This window comes from Helicoverpa zea, chromosome 8 (assembly GCF_022581195.2).
Source record: "Helicoverpa zea isolate HzStark_Cry1AcR chromosome 8, ilHelZeax1.1, whole genome shotgun sequence".
Taxonomy (NCBI): domain Eukaryota; kingdom Metazoa; phylum Arthropoda; class Insecta; order Lepidoptera; family Noctuidae; genus Helicoverpa; species Helicoverpa zea.
This window is the reverse complement of record NC_061459.1, coordinates 5,442,226-5,462,232: the sequence shown is the minus strand read 5'-3', so window position 1 is coordinate 5,462,232 and position 20,007 is coordinate 5,442,226. Positions and strand designations below refer to the sequence as shown.

Genomic DNA, 20,007 nt, shown 5'->3' with positions numbered 1-20,007 from the left:
CCTGTTTGAAATAATTTTCAAAGACTACTTGATATCCATAACAGCATTTGCATACTTGCCAATTGAATTCACAATCCCTCATGTTAATAATAGATATTGCTAATCAAATGGAATTTCCCTATCAAACAAACTAATAATATGAGCGTGTTGTACAAACAAATAATTTGCAACTTGGGCAGATTTACACCCGACTTCCATCCAGCATTTTACATTCCGATAGGGAAAGGGAATTTCCCCAGCAGAACATCGTACAATATATTTAATAAGTATTGAGTACTCTTCTCGCAACAAGAAATAATATCACACCATGATTGGATTCCACCTGTGGGATTGGAATCAACAGGATTGGACCAGGTCAAGTGGAAGACGGGAAGGAGATCGAATTGCAGCAGTGGACCACTAGGAGAAAAGGCATTTCTTTTATTTTCAATACAAGGCCTCATAATCATTATTCCAAAATGTATTCCCGTTTTCAAATGTTTGTTCGTAACTGTATCACAACAGAACAACAAATGGGTAATTATTTGCTCGGTTATGTAAGAAAATCTATGTGCAAGCATGTATTACATAAGCAGTAAGCAGCATTAGTGAGTGGCGTACGTCACTGTGCCGATATCAGCCTATTACATTACACGGGGTGTACTACGCCGAATCGAATAACAAAGGGATATTATAAATTGCATATCAAATAAATAATCGCCTATCAATAAATACTCATCATTTATATTCTTTTTTACATCAAATAACTTACTTCACTACAAATAAACTAAATGTTTAACAAAACTCAAACTGCAGATAATTCGAAATTATACATCAATATGACATTACTTTTTTCCTTATAATGCAATACAGTTAAATTTATTCTTGTACAAAAATACTACATACAAGCATAAAATACTGACTGCACAGCAAATTTTACATATTTCATAGCAAAATAACTATCCCAGTCATATTAACCAGTAAGTACAACAAAACCTGTTCATCATATTTGTCTTAATTTTCAAGAAGCCATGCTCGGCAAATTTAATGATTATTATAACAAAAAATCCTGTCACATTGCATTATTTCTAAAAGCAGAACAAATTAACTGAAAAATTGAAGCTAGTAACGAAAACAAATCGCTGCAAAACCGACTCCACGTAGTCTTGTTTGCCCTACCCCTAGAGTGCAATTCAAAACCGCGTAGGCGCGGAGGGGCGAGGCGGCCTGCGAGCTGAGGCGCAGGTAGTTTTAACGCTCGCCGACGCGGCTGAGGCTGGCCGGCTCTGCCGGCCAGTAAGCCGAAGCTGCGGTGGTGAGCGGAAAAACCATCTGCGACGATAAGCTCGCATGGGACCGCCGGAGCCCCGCAGCGCCGGAGCCGTGACAGAAGCCATGTTTGCTGCATGTTGCATGCTTACTTCCATGTTGCATGCCTGCTTACATGCTGCATGCATGCTTACATGCTGTATGCCTGCTTGCATGCTTCAGGCTTGTTTGCACGCTTCTTACAGGAAAATAAAAATTCCAAAACTATGGCAAAAGATGATTCTGACTATAAACATTCTGAAGTATGATAGTTCTGCCTTTTAATGACTACTTATATGAAATGTATGCCAAAAGGAAGACAATGACTAAAAATGCACCTGCCCTATTTTTTTTAAGAACTATTTATATGTGCAAGCATATCATCGGACTTTCGATCCGACTCAAGTACGTGGCGCCACTTTCAGAAGGTAAAAATGTGCCTATTGGGCAAAAAAGGAAGCGTGGACGCTTATTAATAATTCAATAAATTACAATTTTGTATTTAATTTTATATTTTTTTGCTGATCTTATTATGTGGTAATTAATAAATAATAAGATGACTGTGACTAATAAAATGCTGTTTTATTCAGAAAAACTGCTGTAAATAATATAAAAATAGAAGCTATATTTAAAAGAAAAAGAATTAACATGTATAATGTGCATTAAGATTGTTAGCTGTGCATTGATGAAAAAGCTTTTGCTTTAGGAAAAATCGCTGTACGCTGCGAAAATAAATTGTAGTGTGTTTAGCGATATTTTGAGTTGAATATTTTGCTGTGCAATCAGTAATTTTGATGGGAATTTGGAATTTTATTGCATAGAAAAAGGATATTATTTGATTTGCGTTTAAATACTACCCAATAACAAATAATCGAATATCAATTGATCGACCACTATAAATCGAAATTCTAAATACTCGAACATTCATAATATCGAATGGTTATTAAATCGAACATTCAATACATCGCGCAGTCAATACATCGAGTGTTCAAAATATCGAATGTTTGTTTGATCGAGCGTTAAATGCATCGCATACTCATCCTATCGAAAAATCTGTATTTTTTATGAATACAAGAAAAACTCAAAATTTTATAATAAAACACATTTTAATATAGTTTTTATTATTATTTAATATTTTTTCAATCGCATTATCATCCCTTTTGCCTCTTCTTTGTAAAGTAGGTCTTCCCAATCCCGCGTTTGCCTTTTAAATTCATACAAAAATTTTAAATGTACCTTTAAAAGATAAGAATTAAAGAATAAAATGTGATTTATTATAAAATTTTGACTTTTTCTTGTATTCATAAAAAATACAGATTTTTCGATAGGATGAGTATGCGATGCATTTAACGCTCGATCAAACAAACATTCGATATTTTGAACACTCGATGTATTGACTGCGCGATGTATTGAATGTTCGATTTAATAACCATTCGATATTATGAATGTTCGAGTATTTAGAATTTCGATTTATAGTGGTCGATCAATTGATATTCGATTATTTGTTATTCGATTCGGCGTAGTACACCCCATTACACGTACGTATACACATCACCAGCTACCATTGCTGCGCGTACAGAATCAGTCCTACGAGGTTGGGTATCTAATCAGTGACAATTAATATCATGCTTATCCATGACTGCTACTGGATGTTCATAGTCACAGGTACACCCGTTTGAAGGCTGAAGGAAAAAAGTCCTTCTTTTTAGCCCTAATGTTCTTGAGTTTCTTGTTCGTCTTCATCCTTGACCTTCCCTGTTACCAATTTCATTTGTGGTTCAGTGGGCGTAGTATTTTCTCCGCTTCTACTCTGTCACTCATCATATCCAAGAATCTACTCATATTTACTTCTAAAATATAAGTGCCTGATGGTTGCCCATAACTTTCTTGCAGAAAAAAAAGAGTAACATACGAGCGATCATCGTGATTTTGGGGAGTGAGCGTTTTTCTCAATGTTCGAATATGTAGCTGGCATGTAATTGGGTAGGCAAATAATGATCTAATTATTAGTGTATTCTAGATTCAAAGGAGATCTTGAATTCAGGAGTTGCTTGAAGGCAGCGCCTGACCAGTCTCTATTTCGGGGCCGTAAAGTGATGCTCAAAACATTGTGTGATTTTTTTGGATTTTCAAAGTCAAATAGCAGCCTGGGGGTTCATTGTAGACGATTCTTGTAATAGTAAAAAATCTTCAGGGCATTATTATCTACGCGAATCAACTATTTTCTTACTCTGGCCGGCACTTTCATTTTTGGGTACGAAATGAATGATGTCCTTTTATTATTTTTGTTTACTTTTGCTTTGCTAAATTAATTAGCATTGAAGATATGTCATTGACTATTATCACAAGTTAACATATTAACCATTAACTTTTCAGAAAACTGGTTTCCAGTTTCAAACTCAATTACATACTGTTCTTTCATAGCAAAGCCTGAGATAGCCGGGTAAATACGTAAGAATATTTACCTAACTTTTAACACGCTCGAATAAAATCAGGAAGACTAGGAATAACCAATCACGATTCAGCGTGAGGAGTCTACGTAATACGCTGTTACTCAGAACTCGAAAGTCAACTGTATCGTAAGTGAAAACCACTGACTATCGCTATACTACACCACTTTCACGAATATTACCATTTCAAACTAAGCACAATATTTTAATTTTTGGCTCGATTTAGCACGATAATTAATTGGACAAACATCTGTCTATATTAAGCAGATAAGTATTAATATACTCTGGCAAGTGTGACTGTGATCCACAGCCATTAGCGGACCTGACAAACTTTACATTATACTTACGCGATGTATCGAAACACGGTAATGGGCGCTCAGCAGGGTTACCAAAACTGACGTATGGATTCGTATCCAGAAAAAAATACAAAAACGACCTAGCTTAGTAAAATAATGTGTCATGGTGGTCGAGCGACTCCAAAGACTGGTGCAGTTAACTAAAATAAGAACAAATTACTTCATCACTTTGTGGCTTAAGTGTAGTGTGTACACACACACATAATCCAGCTGAATCCCGAGCATCTGGCAGCCCTAGCGCAATGTCGCACACGCCGCAGTGTGGCAGTACACTGTGTAAACTTGTAGGTGTTTTGTTTAGTTCATTGACCAGCCGGTCGCCGCGGCTGTGCGCTACGCAAACAACGCCTTCGATAAGTCCCGATTGTGTGTCACGCTATGTCACTCACATTGTACCCGAAAATCTCATCGCAGTACCTGTGACGCAAACATACTTCTTCAAATTGGTACAAACATCAAATATTTACATTAAATAATGACATTACTATAGTGCTAAGTTGGCGGTAAATTAGCACATTCATGATACCGCCTTTGTTAGATAGAAATGCTTATCACATTTACTTCCCTAACAAGTTAGTCAGATTTTTGAGCGACGAAATCATAGGGAAAAGAATACCAATTGTGCGCATACGAATTCATCTTTCTGATGCTTTTTATGCTTGATCCTTAGGCTGGTCCAGGGCTTTATCTTCTGCCCTTCATTTAAGTAATCTTCATAATAAGATAAGTGCTCTATAGAATCCATAAGGTTTGCAACTCGCCAGTCATTTGCTGGTCCCTCCATTGATTGGTCTGTCAAAGAGTGATATGTCTTGTGTCATCGTTGGCAGACATTACCACGTCCACAGCAATAGCAACTCTAGAGAATCCATGCTGAATTAATGCGACAGCACATGAATACTGTTCTTGTCTTAGTAGTAATGGAGATAAACCAAATGCAAAAATGGTACATATTGACACACTACTCGCTTTAATGCCTCCAGTCAATTCCATAAAGCAAAAAAAACTTTGAATATTATGTTCTTGGCCGAAAGGTTCGATTTTTATGTGTTATTTCACATCGATAAGTGTATTTTCCATTCAGTAGTTTGGACAACGAATTTGACCAATCTTTGTAAGATGATTTGTTTCGCTGCTATATGTCTACTCTGGATACTTGTAATTCTTCGGCTAGTACTAAGCTACCAAACCGATCAAGAATTTTGCATACTTACCTACCCTGCGTTCACGACTATGGGTGTCCTGAATACATTTCAATTATTGCGAACACGGACTACACACATTGCTACTATGAAATCGTATTCAAGGTGTATATTTGAACACAGACAAGAGCTTGAATGAGGCCATGGAATATTTTATTGCCAACCCAAAACAATAAAAATATACTTTGTCCTAGAACTTTCATCAATTATTGTGTTTTATGTGCTTAATTAAATCTTCTATACTTTTATTGCATTTTCACGTTGTATGTTGAATACACCACAAACCAGATTCATTAGCAGGTTCACATATTCAGTGATGCATGCAGAAAACCACTTTTTTCCTTTTTTATTAATATTGAAAAGATGTAATGGACGCCTTCTATCTGTCTGATTTATTTAATAAATTCAACGAGTTCATACACTTTTGGCGACTGTTGCCTGTTTCAAACTATACATAAGCACATTGTGTTGTACTTATCATGATTAGGAGTCCGTCTCGCCTATCAGGGTGTATCCCTACAAATGATCCCATTAGATCGGGGGATCGTCCCTCCGAGCCACGGTGCCAATATCGATCCTAAGCGAACAACCAACGTAATGCATGTACAAGCCCTCATAGCTTAGACCAAATTCTCATTTGTCCCTTATGCAACATTCTTGACTTAGACCACTTTTACGGCGATACACTGCGCGCGTGTCTGTGTATTCGTAAAGAGAATACGTAATGTTGCGTTACAAGTGATCACGACAAAAGCAACTTTGTCGTCACCTACCATCTTACACTAGTAACTCTCTTTTTCACGATTGAGCAAGTGTGAAAGTATAAGATATTTTAGTGGACTATGAACGACCACTTCAGTTATTAATTAACATTGTTGAGAATGCACGTAGGTATGCAATGTTATACTTAAGCTAAAACGTTTAAATCTAACGGTCTTGATCTCTCAAAATCGTTTCGGAAACCCCCATTTGCCTTACAGGAAACACATAGAAATCATCAATGCATAATTTAAAGTCAACCTGCAGGATAAGTTCAACGGGATAGATCAATTTATGTCAAATAGGAATCAACACAACGATTTATTCCATTTGAGCAAGCAAGAGCCTCGGTTTTCTATCGCTAGCTCTGCGTCTGATATTCCTACAAACCTGCATTAAGCTCATTGCAGCGTAAGGTACTCTCTACTTTCTAAAACATTATTAAAGGATCTCTAAAATTGTAACTGAGTAATGTTAGTATGCATCGATGTATCACATTACAAGTTGGCTGCAATGTAAATAAAACACAGCGCAGCGTTTATGCACCGCCAACTGGCTATTCAGTACCGTTAGATACACACCGAGACCCCGACATAATTTCACTGAGTGCAAACCGCGATGCACTAACCTCTTCAGACATATACTATACCACACTAGTAAGGCGCTACTCTACCTACTCTGGAATTTCTCAGTCCAGTTTTATAGCATATACAATTGCACATAAGTGTGACTGTTTTGACTTAACCGACGTTAATACTTAGTTTATCAACAGCGACTATCGTTTGCGCTTAAAAGTCGGATTTAAGTTAGCCAAGCAAAGAGTACGGACGTATTTTTGGATTGTGCAAGCATTCAGCACGGTGCATTTTATGACGAACATTTTGATTGATTTGCAGTCCAGGAAATAACTAGTTAGGTACGGCATGCGGCAGGAAGATTAACTATTGGTTGCTGTATTTGCGATCAATACTCATCGGAGTAAGGGTTCCTTCCCTACAAATCTAGAAAATACACATTAAAGGTTCGCTCGGCTTATTGTTTCCGCCTCGGAGGGGTAACATAAGGAATGAAAATAAAGGAAAACCTGCCTCTGTATTGAAGGCAATGTATATTTTTGTCATGAAGGCATCATAATGTGCAATGTGTGAAATCATTAGCAGGTGTTTTACTTGAGGCACATCAATAGAATATTCGAAATCGTGTCCAGAAGAAAAAACTCATTTTGGATGCGTCGCTATTTGAAGCGGTAGGTCGGTAGATGGTTGAAAGCTATAGGCGCATGCGGGTGAAATCGTGGGACAGCGATAAAGGATTGAATTGGGCAGCGAGTTTACGATAAATTGCAGCCGTAGGTACATGTTTAATTCTGTATCCATCGATCCTACCTAACACTAACTTGTCCAAGGCAGTTAAAAAACAAATGCGACGCTGTCGCTCCGTGATGGTTCCACTGCATTTGATCAATATCGATTTTGAAACTAAATTGAAAATAAAACGCTGCTCTGTTTGAGAAAAATATCGTTGCATTCACTAGAATGCAACCACCGCATTAGTTTCTAAAATATGTAAACCAGCAGTACTAGCCACTAGGTACTTGCGAAGGTAAGACGACTTTCATTACCTTTCTAACCATATTTCTTAACGACTGATGTAGCACAAGTACTTACAAAGTTTTCACTATTAAGAGTTACGAGATTTACTGATAAAGGCATACAAATATTTAAATTCTGCGTTATTTTCCCCGTAAAGGAAAATGAAACAAACCTGAGCGCTATCAACAGGAAGTTTATCAGTAGCGCTAGACGCAATGCTATACTAGAATCAGTTTATTCAGACGATACTAGAATAGGCAGCAAGTATGGCTTACTCTTTGCCTAATGATTTTTTGGAGAACACTTGACTGAGTAAGAGCCGCATGACTCGACTGATCAAAAGTTAAGCGCTACGTTTGGCGCGTATCCGTGGATGGGTGACCATTCATGCCATAACGAGTTCCTACCTATTTCGTTAGAAACGTTATTAATTAATCGGCGCTGCTTGTTATCGAAACTAAGAGAGTGAGTGAGAGAGTCAGTTCTTATGCTGAACATGCTTATATCAGGATCCACAGATACATGGATTTTTTAAATTTCCTTTCATTGTTATACAGCACATTTATCGAGTAAGGCTATATTAGGGCTGCCATCTCGAATTTCGCCAAACCCGGACAAACATTTAAAAAACCCGGACATTTGGCGTAAACCGCATTTTTTCCCCGGACGAGTACGATTTTTTTAAAACAAAATAATACCTAATTTGTAATCCATTTACTATTAACATATACTTAAATTCAATGAGGTGCTTCCTTACATGAAAAGTGTCCGGGTTTTCCCCGGACACTTCTTGAAACCCCGTCCGGACGGCCTCCAAACAAGGACAAATCCGGGGAAACCCGGACGGATGGCAGCCCTAGGCTATACGCTACTTCTTATCTGAGTGCAGCAAAAGTCCTTCTGAGTGCAGGGCAACAATGGGAATAAATTATATAGGGGAATATTGAACAAAAGTCATGTACCAATAACAGATAGACTTGACTGGTTAACTGGTTGAATGCCATAAAAGAAGAATTTTGAGCCTCAAGGTCATGTTGGTTTATATCCTTGACTTTGGACATGGAGGTTAGTGCTCTTGGTACCTATTGACTAAAATCTACTAGCTATTCTTTGTGTCATCAAAAATTGCAATAATTTTCATAGATGGCCTAAGTTTTAATATAAAAAAATAGCCTATACTCCTCGGAATGTGAACAAATTTTTTTAGAAAATTTCTCAGAGTACAAAAATAGTAAGGGTCAATCCCCACTGAAAGATCAGCGGCCGGCAGCGGCCGTAAATGCAAAAGATTGAGCGCGAGCGCGGCGGGCCACGCCGCGCCGCGCCGCGCCGCGCTCTTACATTTTCCGTGCTCTTACGGCCGCTGCCGGCCGCTGCTCTTTCAGTGGGAATTGACCCTAACATAGGTATATACTGACTGAAAATTGGTAAGGAAGTAGTTCAGAACTGGAGGCAGGACATGAGATCCTTTTTATCCCCACCCGGATATGGGAAAAAGTTCCCTATGAACTATACTATTATTATACAAAGAAATAGACAATATTCATTATTTGTATTAAGATTTATATTTTTCACTATCCTTATCAAATTCCAAGATAAGAAACCTTACACCATAATGTGACAGTAAAGGCAGTCTACCAACCAATCACTTCGGTGCACTTATGTTCAACATAAACAAGTTTCATATACCTCTATCCAATGTAATAATAATAGCTTCATCTGTACTGTTATTGTTATGATTCTGAATAACTGATACAACAATACCGTTTTACACGAGCCTATGAGCTATACCTGCATTGGAAATTATATGACTATAGGCTAAGACCGAATTCCTTTTGCTTATTTGCTGATTTAATATTACTAAGCTCTTCTCCGCCTCGAACACAAGATCCAAGTGGACCATGTGGCACACATAACAGGCGCGCAAGACTCGGATTTAAGCTTATATTTGAGACAATATTCTGAATATTAATTTATTTGCATTCCACAATGTGTGCTTACAGCTGTCAAAATTTTACCACCATAGTATGAATGTGGGATTCAGCCTTACCAACAATCAGGTTTTACATACTTACATAATAGAATATATAGATTATTATATGGGTGAAATAGCTTATCAGTCACAATAAATTGTAGGTATTAAAATGAGTCAAATGTGATAACAATCGGAAATATTAGATGACAAGTGAATATTTTAAAATGAATTAATGAGTGTAGAATTTAACACATTAAGAAAAACTTATGATGGAGTAATTAGGGAGAGAACAAAAATATTGTTTAGCATTATATCTACTAGATGGTTTATGTACTGGAAAGATATAAATTGTATGTACTTCCTCAATAGTTATAAAACAGGTATCTAACATAACATCACAGCACTCCTAATGAAATTAAAATCCTTGCCAAATACCAATATTCCAATGAGAATGCAATATTGTCCTTTACAATGATGATTATTATTATATCAAGGAGGTAACTCACCTGAGGCGATCAACAACAGCTTGTCGTTTTGGTGGCAAGATCATTTCCTCCATGGGCTGCAGCATGTTGGGCGGGTGCTGCGCGGGCGCGGCGCCGGGCAGCAGGCCGCCCGCCCCGCCGCCTCCGACCAGGTGCTCCACGGTGCCTGCTCACTATTCACCTCTGCTCCATCATATCCCTCGCAAGTCCTTAAGCTATCTCAACCCTTATTCAAGTACTGCACCGCAACTGCGACAGCACTATCAGAAAATACACACGATTCGTCCTGAACATCCTCAACATAACATTCATGTTGTCACTAGTTTCAAGTCTCTGATGCACCACAGATTTTACAAAGTATTTAAATAAGTCTGCTTCTAACAATCATTACACCACTGTAACTCACACGTCAATCTAGAATTATATAAATAAAGAAACACGTCAAATGATAAAAATGTTTTGGAACAAGTTATGCAGTCAATACCTCAAAAACAGTTTCAACTATATTCAGTCATAAATGCAATATTTTTAATGAACACTATAGATGCACAAAATCACTTATATATGAAATCTAACAATATTATGTCCATATGTAAATTCTTTCATAACAATTTATGAAATTCTTTAACTTGAGCCATATCATGAATGAATGACCAAACATCAACTAAAAAAAGCCAAGAATCTCTCTGACATGTCATTGACTGACGCTTGCGCTTGCTTCACCCACCGCGTTTCGGGTATTCAGGATTATATAACAAGCATTTCCAATAGTAAGTTATTACTAATTATCTTCATTCAAGTTGTTGAATATCTCCATAAAATAAAATAAAGTGATAAGAAACACTCACTTCGTTTGCATAATGCACAACAAAAATATTTAATGAAAGAATATTATTATAGTCATTAAAAATAATTCCAGTCTTCTGTATTATCTAGGCTGCCCCTAACATTGAGTTTCGGCTACAACAAGACAAAAACGTTCCATACTTACAGCTTGGCAAAAAAGAGGGCTTATGTTTAACTGATCACCAGATATAGTAACAAATAGCAGACAAAAATAGTAAATGATCACCAAAATGAAACTCGCATTTTAATGTAAAACTATAACCAAAGTTTTAACACTTTGCTATCCTATTTAAGTGAAATTACTCCAAAATAAATCATGCGTAAGCCAAAAATAGTAAATGGTCACCAAAATTAGACCACCATTTTAAAGTAAGATTATAACCAAAGTTTTTAAATTCTGCTATCCTATTTAAGCAAAATGAGTCCAAATAAATCATTGTTATCCCAAAAGTAGTAAATGATCACCAAAAGTAGTAAATGATCATCAAAATTATACCAGCGTTTTAATATAAAATGATAATCAAAGTTTTTACATCTTGCTATCCTGTTTAAGTAAACTGACTCCAAAAAAATAAGTTCGGCCTGATACAATAAATTTTATAACATTATGGGGACCCTTTTCCTGCACTAGGGTGGAAAATTGTCTATTGCATGCCTCTAACTAAACAGTGCGATAAGAGTGTGTTTTCGAGGGAGTGTATTGAGAAACACATTCTTCTTCTTCTTTCTCCTGCCCTGTTCCCAATTTTACTTGGGGTCGGCGCAATATGTAATTTTCTTCCATTTTCCCCTGTCACTCACACTCACGCATGCATTGCAAGCCGGACACATAACTTAATATGGCATCATAATACTTTATTTGGTAATTAGCCTACATTTTATGGCAATCACAGTGACTTATTTAGGCAAAAATAATACATTAATTTGGTCGTCAAGAGTTGGTGATCATTTACTAAATTTGGTGGTCGAATACAATTTAAAGTGAAGTCGTGACTAAAATAGCTGGTACTATTACATTTTTAGACTTTATTTTTCTGGTGTTCAGTAGATATTTCTGGTTACAAAACTAAGGGTATCAAAGCATTTTATGGTGGTCATTATATTTGTTCCCAAAAAAGAGTCTGACGCGGTGACAGTTTGAACTAAAAATCAAAATCAAATAAAAATTGTTAACATCGTTAATACTGGACATTGAAGTGTCCAAGGGACATCGCCTACTTAGGATTGAATATCTCCAAAAATAACAAATATCAAAATCTGTGAGTCGTAGTATTCCGGGTTGCCACAGGTGCGATACTGCTGACCTCATTTATTCCGCACTCTTTTTTGCCAAGCTGTACATTACATTTATAATACACATGGCTGAACCTTTTAAGCTGAAAATTAGAGGGGAGATAGCTTAGACCTGGAAGAAGGACATCATAGGACATAGTTTTTGTCACCATCCAGAATGCAGATGAAAACGCGGGGAATGGCTATCTAAGGTATTTATTTACAAGGTAAAAAAAAAGCCTGCATCGAGTCAGTTACCTGTGCGTCACTGTAATTTCATGTGCGCAAAAAAAGAAAAAACGTCAAATTAATGTCAATAGCGAATTTTGACACCTTCGCCCCAGTTTTGCAAAAACAATTGCTATATAGTATTATATCTGTAAACCAAAAATCTGGAGAATTATATATCTCTTGGAGAGATAGTTGATAATAATATCATTCACAAAAGAATCAACCTACATTTAATTCTTAATATATATACTTTATTCTAATAATGTCTGCTTTTAGATTAAAATTTGGTTATTCCACACTTTGTTCAAGGAGGTTATTTCTGCAGTCCTTAAATAATACCAAATATCTTTCTGCCTGCAATAAAGTGCCTCACCAGAACGGTATGTCTACGTCAGTAATGTCTTCAAAAATCAGTTTCGTACTAATTTTGCGTGCTTGATGTTTTATTGAAAGTTCTCGATACGCATTGATTTTAAACAAAGCGCCGGTCGTAATTTGTTACCAATCCTTTTCAGCAAATTGTGCTCTGTAATAAACTGTATATTCTGCGCCAACCTCATGATGTTCGATAGACACTAGTTGATAGAAAGGCACTACATACATGCCATTTATATATTATATCCACAGGCTTGCTTCTGCCAAATACATCGGCTACAAACAGATATTATAGTGTAGCAACTGAAGAAGCTCAAAAGGATGCTGTTAAAGGTTCTCCAAGCCGTAGCTCAAAAGAAACATTAAAGGGACAATCAGAGAGGAAAGAATTTCAAGCAGAGACTCGCATGTTACTGGATATTGTAGCAAGATCTCTATATTCTGACAAAGAAGTTAGTATAACTCACGGAGATGGTTGAATATTCACAAACTGTTTGCCTTGAAGATATTACTTCCCCCTAATTTTTAGATTTTATTTTTATATAAACCTCATTTCTGTTATAGGTATTTATTCGGGAATTAATTTCAAATGCCAGCGATGCATTGGAGAAGTTCCGCTACCTCACTGTCAGTTCTGCTCCAGACACAGTGAAGCTGGTTGATGCAGACAGGCCACTTGAAATAAGACTTTCAACAGATAAGCAAAACAGGACAATCACCTTCCAGGTATTACCCTTTGTACAAAAAAAAATTGTGTACACACCAAACCTTATTTATTATGTACTTCCTATTAAAAATATAAAAATCTGAGATGTTGATAAAAAAATATATCTTAGATCTACTTATTCAAATCCAATGATAGAAACATTTCTGTTAATAGGACTCTGGTATTGGCATGACAAAACAAGAGTTAACTGACAACCTGGGAACAATAGCCCGTTCAGGATCCAAGTCTTTCATTGAGGAGATCAAAAAGCAAGGAACTGACCAAGCCAACTCAATCATAGGACAATTTGGTGTAGGCTTCTACTCTGCCTTCATGGTGGCTGATAAAATTGAAGTGTTTACCAGAAGTAGCGTAGAAGGATCACCAGGTTATAAGTGGACATCTGATGGGTAAGGCCTGTGTATTTACTTTTAAGGACATATTTAAATACTCTGAAAAGTTCAACCTAGTAATACTAATATAATAAAGAGGAAACATGATTTATTTGTTTTTATCCTAAAGGCTTGTAAATAACTGAACTGAACACACTATCTAAATATTTCAATTTTATTTCTTTTAGGTCAGGAACATATGAAATTCAAGAAGCTGATGGAGTTCCTATTGGATGTAAATTAATTGTTCACTTAAAAACGGACTGCAGAGAATACGCTGACGAAGAAACTGTCAAAAGTATGTTGTATTGACTAGTACTTAATAGTTTTGTCTGTTTACATTACATACCTAGCATTTAACATGATTACTGATGTCCATAAATTTGCATATTAGGAACTGTATCACCCCATCTAAATAATAGTCAATATACTTACCAAATTATTCCATGTTTGGAAATAACATCAAGATGCGATTATCTAAAAGATTGTTATATTTCTAGCTAACTGAAATTATTGTTGCAGATATTATCAAAAAGTACAGCAACTTTGTCAGCAGTCCTATTTTCTTGAACGATGAGCAAGTCAACCAGATCAAGGTAAGATATATTATGTAAAAAAAGTAATAATGATGGTCTTATTGGCAATAACTAACAAGTAACATGCATTTTCAGCCTCTATGGTTGATGGAACCAAAAGAAGTTACTCATGAACAACACACAGAGTTCTACAAATTCATCAGCCAGTCTTATGATAAGCCCAGGTACACATTGCATTACAAAACCGATGTTCCACTCAGCATAAGGGCAATACTGTATGTACCTGAAGGCAAGCCTGGACTCTTTGAACTGTCTCGCGATTCTGATGTGGGCGTGGCATTGTATTCTAGGAAGATCCTTATCAAAAGCAAGGCTGAAAACATATTGCCAAAATGGTTAAGATTTGTTAAAGGTTAGTAAATCATCTAGTTATTTATTACTTTACATTACATATTTTTGGTACTTTGAATAATTTTATGCAGTTTTGTATTACCATGTCTAACAAGTAAAACCTTTGTTTGTTTTAGGTGTTGTTGATTCGGAAGACATTCCATTAAATCTAAGCAGAGAGCTGTTGCAAAATAGTGCTCTTATTGTGTAAGTATTTTGGCTAAATCCGCTTTTTTTTGCTGCCTACATAGTCGACCTATGTTTTGTTCTGCAGGACTTAAACAAAAAAATATAATGATTTGTTTTACTTTATTGCAGAAAACTAAAGACAGTGCTCACAAATCGTTTCCTCAAATTCATGATTGATATGTCAAATAAAAATATTGTTGAGTATGAAGCATTCTACAAGGAGTATTCAATATTTTTGAAAGAAGGAATTGTTACTAGTCAAAGTGCCATAGAAAAGGTGAGTTAGCTGCACAACTGAGAATCTCAATTTTTTTGTCATTGTGGGGAGCAAATCCTATTGATCTAGTGAGTCAATATATCGGGTGTGTCGTTCATAATCACATTAAATTCTATCACATGTACTTCATGATATTCTATAGCGAATTGTAAAAAAATTAACAGAATCCATTCAGTGGTTTAGGCACAGGACTCATTTTTCGTTTTCATAATTTACAACATCATGTGTAAAGCAGAGATAAAGTTAGGATTATCGAATGTTTTGATCAGTTGACAGCTGTCAGTTTTCAAGGGAGAATTTCAGCTGTTTGTAATGACTGACTTCTAAATGGTGTTCTAATTTTCGCACATTTTTATTCTATTTACTTTGTTTGAAAAATGCATTTTTCATTTTCGCGTATTTTTCTTTTTTCTTGGTGTTAATCGACATATATTAACCAGTATATTAAGACCGCACCGCGGATTTTTTGATTTTAGATAGCTCCGCCCACTACACTTCCGCGTCTATCGCGTCGCGCAAGCTATACTCTTCACTCAATGTGTAAAATTTGAATTTCGCGCCAATCGCACACGCCGAGGTCAGCGCGGGGTCAGGAGAACCGAACAGGGAAGATAGGGAGCCGCAACTTACCTACATTTTTTTATTTTTTGATCGAATTTTTTTTTCTTGTACTTACAAAAATTATTTGTAATGAAAACTTTTTATGAAGAGTAATATGATAATTTGGACGCGTATGGTTGTGTGTATGTATGTGTGGTGTGTCGTGTATGTGTGTTTGTATATCCAGAACGGATGAATCGATACGTATTTAGGTTTTTTTGTTTGAAATGAAAATTAATCGGGAGTGTTCCTAGCTTTATTTGGTGAATATCGGCCCAAGATGGCCGCCGCCACAAAATGGCGAATAACATATTTTTTTTACAATTCCTTCAGTATGGGTATCAAATGAAAGGGCTTGATTAGTAGAGTCATGTACATGTTATTTAAAGTCCAAGATAGCCACCGCCAGAAAATGCTGAATTGCATTGTTTTTTTATAGCTCTCTCAATATGGGTATCAAATGAAAGGGTTTGACCAGTGTTAAATAATTTATACTAATGTTATAAAGAGGGAAGATTTGATTGTTTGTTTCTGTGGATTGTATACGCTCTGAAACTGCTTAACTGATTTGATTTGCTTTCACAATTAGAGATTTACACTATCCCCAGTGAATGTAGGCCATATTTTATCCGGGCACAGGAAGAAGTTCCCCGGGAATGCGGCTAAAATCGCGTTAAACAGCTAGTAAAAATTAAGTGGTTAAGGAATAAAAGCGTCGCAGATCTTGTGTGTTAACCATTTAAAAAATGTATGTAGTGAAGTGTAAGGTATCAAAGAAGTAATGAAGCTAAGTAATTCATTTTCAAACATATTCATTAAAACTGAAATGTAAATAATAATATAATGTAAAAAAAAAGAATTTATAGTATAACACGGTCCCCATAGATTTTTTGTTCTCAGAATGCTTATGTTTACGTAGTATAGTAAGTTGAACTAGTCTTGCGCGCGGCCTTATGTGTGGGTAACCCTTGTACATATACAGTGACTTTGTGTGCGTGACAAGAGGTACAGTCGGGTACAAATACAGTTATTTAGGGGTTACGGCTGTTGAAGGAAAAACAGTTATTACGTAATTTAATGTTTATTTATCTGTGTAAATATCTATTGAAATTATTAAGTTAGTTTTTGATTTGTTTAATACTCAATTAAAATGTTTATTTATATGTATATAATGATTCTGAATCGCTACTTGAAAAATCAAGTCCACACTTTTATTTATTGTCCTCGTACCCCGAGCTAGAAAATATGTAAGGAGTATTTAATTCATCTTAGATATTTCACCTCATTTATTTCTTAGATACTGTCAATGTCAATTTGAAAAAAAATATGAAATAATGAAAAACTGTAAGATGTAATAATAAAAAGCTTTGAATGTTGTTTCAGTTTTTGAAACGCTACCTGACTCCTTAAACATTTTCTCCGTGAAGAACTAGACATTTTTGTAAACGACTGTACCCATAACAAAAAGCGATAAGAACACGTCATGCTCGGACGACGTCACTGTCACACGAACGAAAGTTGTATATTTACAAGCCGACGCACACATAGGGCCGCGCGCAAATCTGAGTTATCGTCACAAATTATTATACCCTACGGCCGGAGCGACAACATGCACAGGTCCGACCTCAACGAGGGCTATCGCCGGACTGGCTCGTCTCCGTACACATTGTGTATCAATCGCTAGAGCACGGACATAAGGTTCAGAATTGCGTAGCGTCTACCATGATCGCGGCCGCTCAAAAAATCCAATATCTTAAAACTTTAATTATAAATGTTTGGTAATAGTTATGGAAAAATGACTTTGACAGAACGTTAATATTGATGTTACGAATATATTAGAGTAATTTTGAAACATAAAGATAGTGTAACTTCCTTGTAATTTCAAAAATAGTACTTTTTTAGACGTGTTTTCGGAATTAATTATGATCGAGTAAAATTATCAGTATCGTGTTTTCGTTCTGGCAGAATCTAGATAAAGATATCAATTTACCTATATCAAAATTTCAGATCCATTGGTAAGCTGGTAGTCCTATAATTTGGCATGGCAAACGGCTATCAAAATCACGGTGGCGTCTTAACGCATTTCATTTAATGTGATTATGAACGACACACCCAATATAGGTATATAATATAATATATAAATATCAAGTCTGTGTGTGTATGTATAGTGAGTCAATATGTGTGAAATTACAGGTATAGCTTGTTATATAATGTTAAAATAATATTTTTTATTTTGCTTTCAGGAGGAAATATCTAAGTTACTCCGTTTTGAATCTTCGAAACTTCCGAGCGGACAGAGGACATCTCTAAGTGAATACGCCGCTCGTCAAAAAGAAGATCAAAGATCGATTTACTACTTAGCTGCTCCCAGGTTTGTTTTTTTTTTTCTATAATTTTAGTTTTAAAAATATAATATTAGACAATTTTGAGCATAAATTATACCACAAAGTTGCATCAGTGATTGTCATTATAGTTCGGCCATTCAGAGAATGCGTTCCTGACACGTCGCGATTGAACTGACGACGTAATAACATTCATTGATTATTGATATAATAATGTTGTTTTAATGCTCCTCAATTGTTAAAACGGTAAACAACCAGCAAAAATATTTTTATCGTAACTGCAACGCCATTGCAAAGTTACGTCGTCAGTTCAATCGCGACGTGTCAGGAACGCATTCTCTGAATGGCCGAACTATAGTCGCATTTTGTGTGTTTAAGAAAATGAAAAAAAAAATCAGTTTAAGTAATAGTTATGTATTTTTCTTATTTATTGCAGTCGTGAATTGGCTGAAACTTCACCATACTACGAGTCTCTCAAGAAGCGCGATGTTGAAGTCTTATTCTGCTACGAAATGTACGACGAACTGGTGTTACTGGAACTGAAAGAGTTTAACAGTAGGAAGCTGATTTCCATAGAGAATGATATGCAAAGCAAGACCAAGGAGGAGCCTGATGACATTATTGGTACGTAAAGTCTGTATTTAGATCACATGTTTTATCAAAAATATCAAAAATCAACATTTACCTCAATTTATAGATTCCATTCACCATATTTAATTGAAAACTTTTTTTTTCGCTAACTATACAGGTAGCGACTCACTGCAACAACCCCAAGTGGAAGAAGTCGTATCTTATTTGAAGTCACACCTCGCCGGTAAAGTGTTTGATGTAAAAACAACAGGCAAGTTGGAAACCCATCCTTGTGTCATCACTGTACAAGAAATGGCCGCAGCTAGGCACTTTATACGCACACAAGCGCAAAGTCTCAGCGAAGAAAACAGATTTGCGCTACTGAGGCCGCATCTTGAAATTAACGTCAAGTGAGTATCTTACAGAAATTAAAAAAAAGACCTGTTAACCGACTCCAAAAAAAGGAGATTCTCAGTTTGACTTTTATGTATGTTTGAGCGCTATTACCTATCTCACGTTTGGCTGAACCAATTTCGATCGGGTTTTCACCATAGTATTTGTCAGACTGAGGAAAAGGTATATTGAAATCTGTTTTAGTTTCTTTGTAATAAGATTTATTTTGTAAATAATTCATAATAGTTACCTTTATAAACTCTTTTTTAATTCCCCAGGCACCCAATTATCAAGAAGCTTCACAAATTGCTGTCAAGTGACCCAGAGTTGGCAAAAATGGTGTCAGAGCAACTGTTTTCCAATGCCATGGTGACAGCAGGACTTATACTGGACCCGAGAAACCTGATTACACACATTAATGATCTTTTAGTTAAAGCTTTAGATAAACATTAATACATTTGGTTTTAATATTTTTAACATGTTACAATAATTATATTATTATACATTTATGGGTTATTTACTGTTTAATTTCCGTTATCTATCCTTCATTTTTATATATTCGCGTTACGTGAGAACTACTTTGCGCGGCTGGATAAATAAAAGTAGCAAAAAGTAAAACTTCATCAAGGAAGGTAGGAACTTGCTAGTAATAGCTAAGGGTCCGTTCACACAGACAGGCTCGGAGAGAAGAGCAACTCCTTAACACGTAGAAAACCGAGTACTTAGTATTTGTAGTAAAGTTTATTTTTGCGTGTGCACTCCTTTTGTCATTAAGATTCCTC

General features: G+C 36.0%; 2 protein-coding genes across 2 annotated transcripts in view; one reads left to right on the top strand and one right to left on the bottom strand.

Moving 5' to 3' along the window:
• The window catches only part of LOC124632305 (neurogenic protein mastermind-like), a 29,508-nt gene extending 18,724 nt beyond the window's left edge, over window positions 1-10,784 (bottom strand). The window contains exon 1 of the mRNA XM_047167089.1: window positions 10,128-10,784. Within this exon, the coding sequence (XP_047023045.1) occupies window positions 10,128-10,192 (65 nt within the window). The 5' untranslated portion in view covers window positions 10,193-10,784. The remainder of the gene's footprint in view (window positions 1-10,127) is intronic.
• Window positions 10,785-12,579: 1,795 nt separating this feature from the next.
• LOC124632551 (heat shock protein 75 kDa, mitochondrial) lies at window positions 12,580-19,741 on the top strand. Its single transcript, XM_047167422.1, has 13 exons — window positions 12,580-12,835; window positions 13,083-13,282; window positions 13,395-13,556; window positions 13,711-13,946; window positions 14,117-14,226; window positions 14,451-14,524; window positions 14,600-14,876; window positions 14,992-15,061; window positions 15,173-15,320; window positions 18,164-18,291; window positions 18,699-18,886; window positions 19,011-19,242; window positions 19,504-19,741. Exons 1-13 carry the CDS (start codon window positions 12,718-12,720, stop codon window positions 19,676-19,678), a joined length of 2,118 nt encoding a protein of 705 aa, XP_047023378.1. The 5' UTR covers window positions 12,580-12,717; the 3' UTR covers window positions 19,679-19,741.
• The last annotated feature ends 266 nt before the right edge of the window (window positions 19,742-20,007 follow it).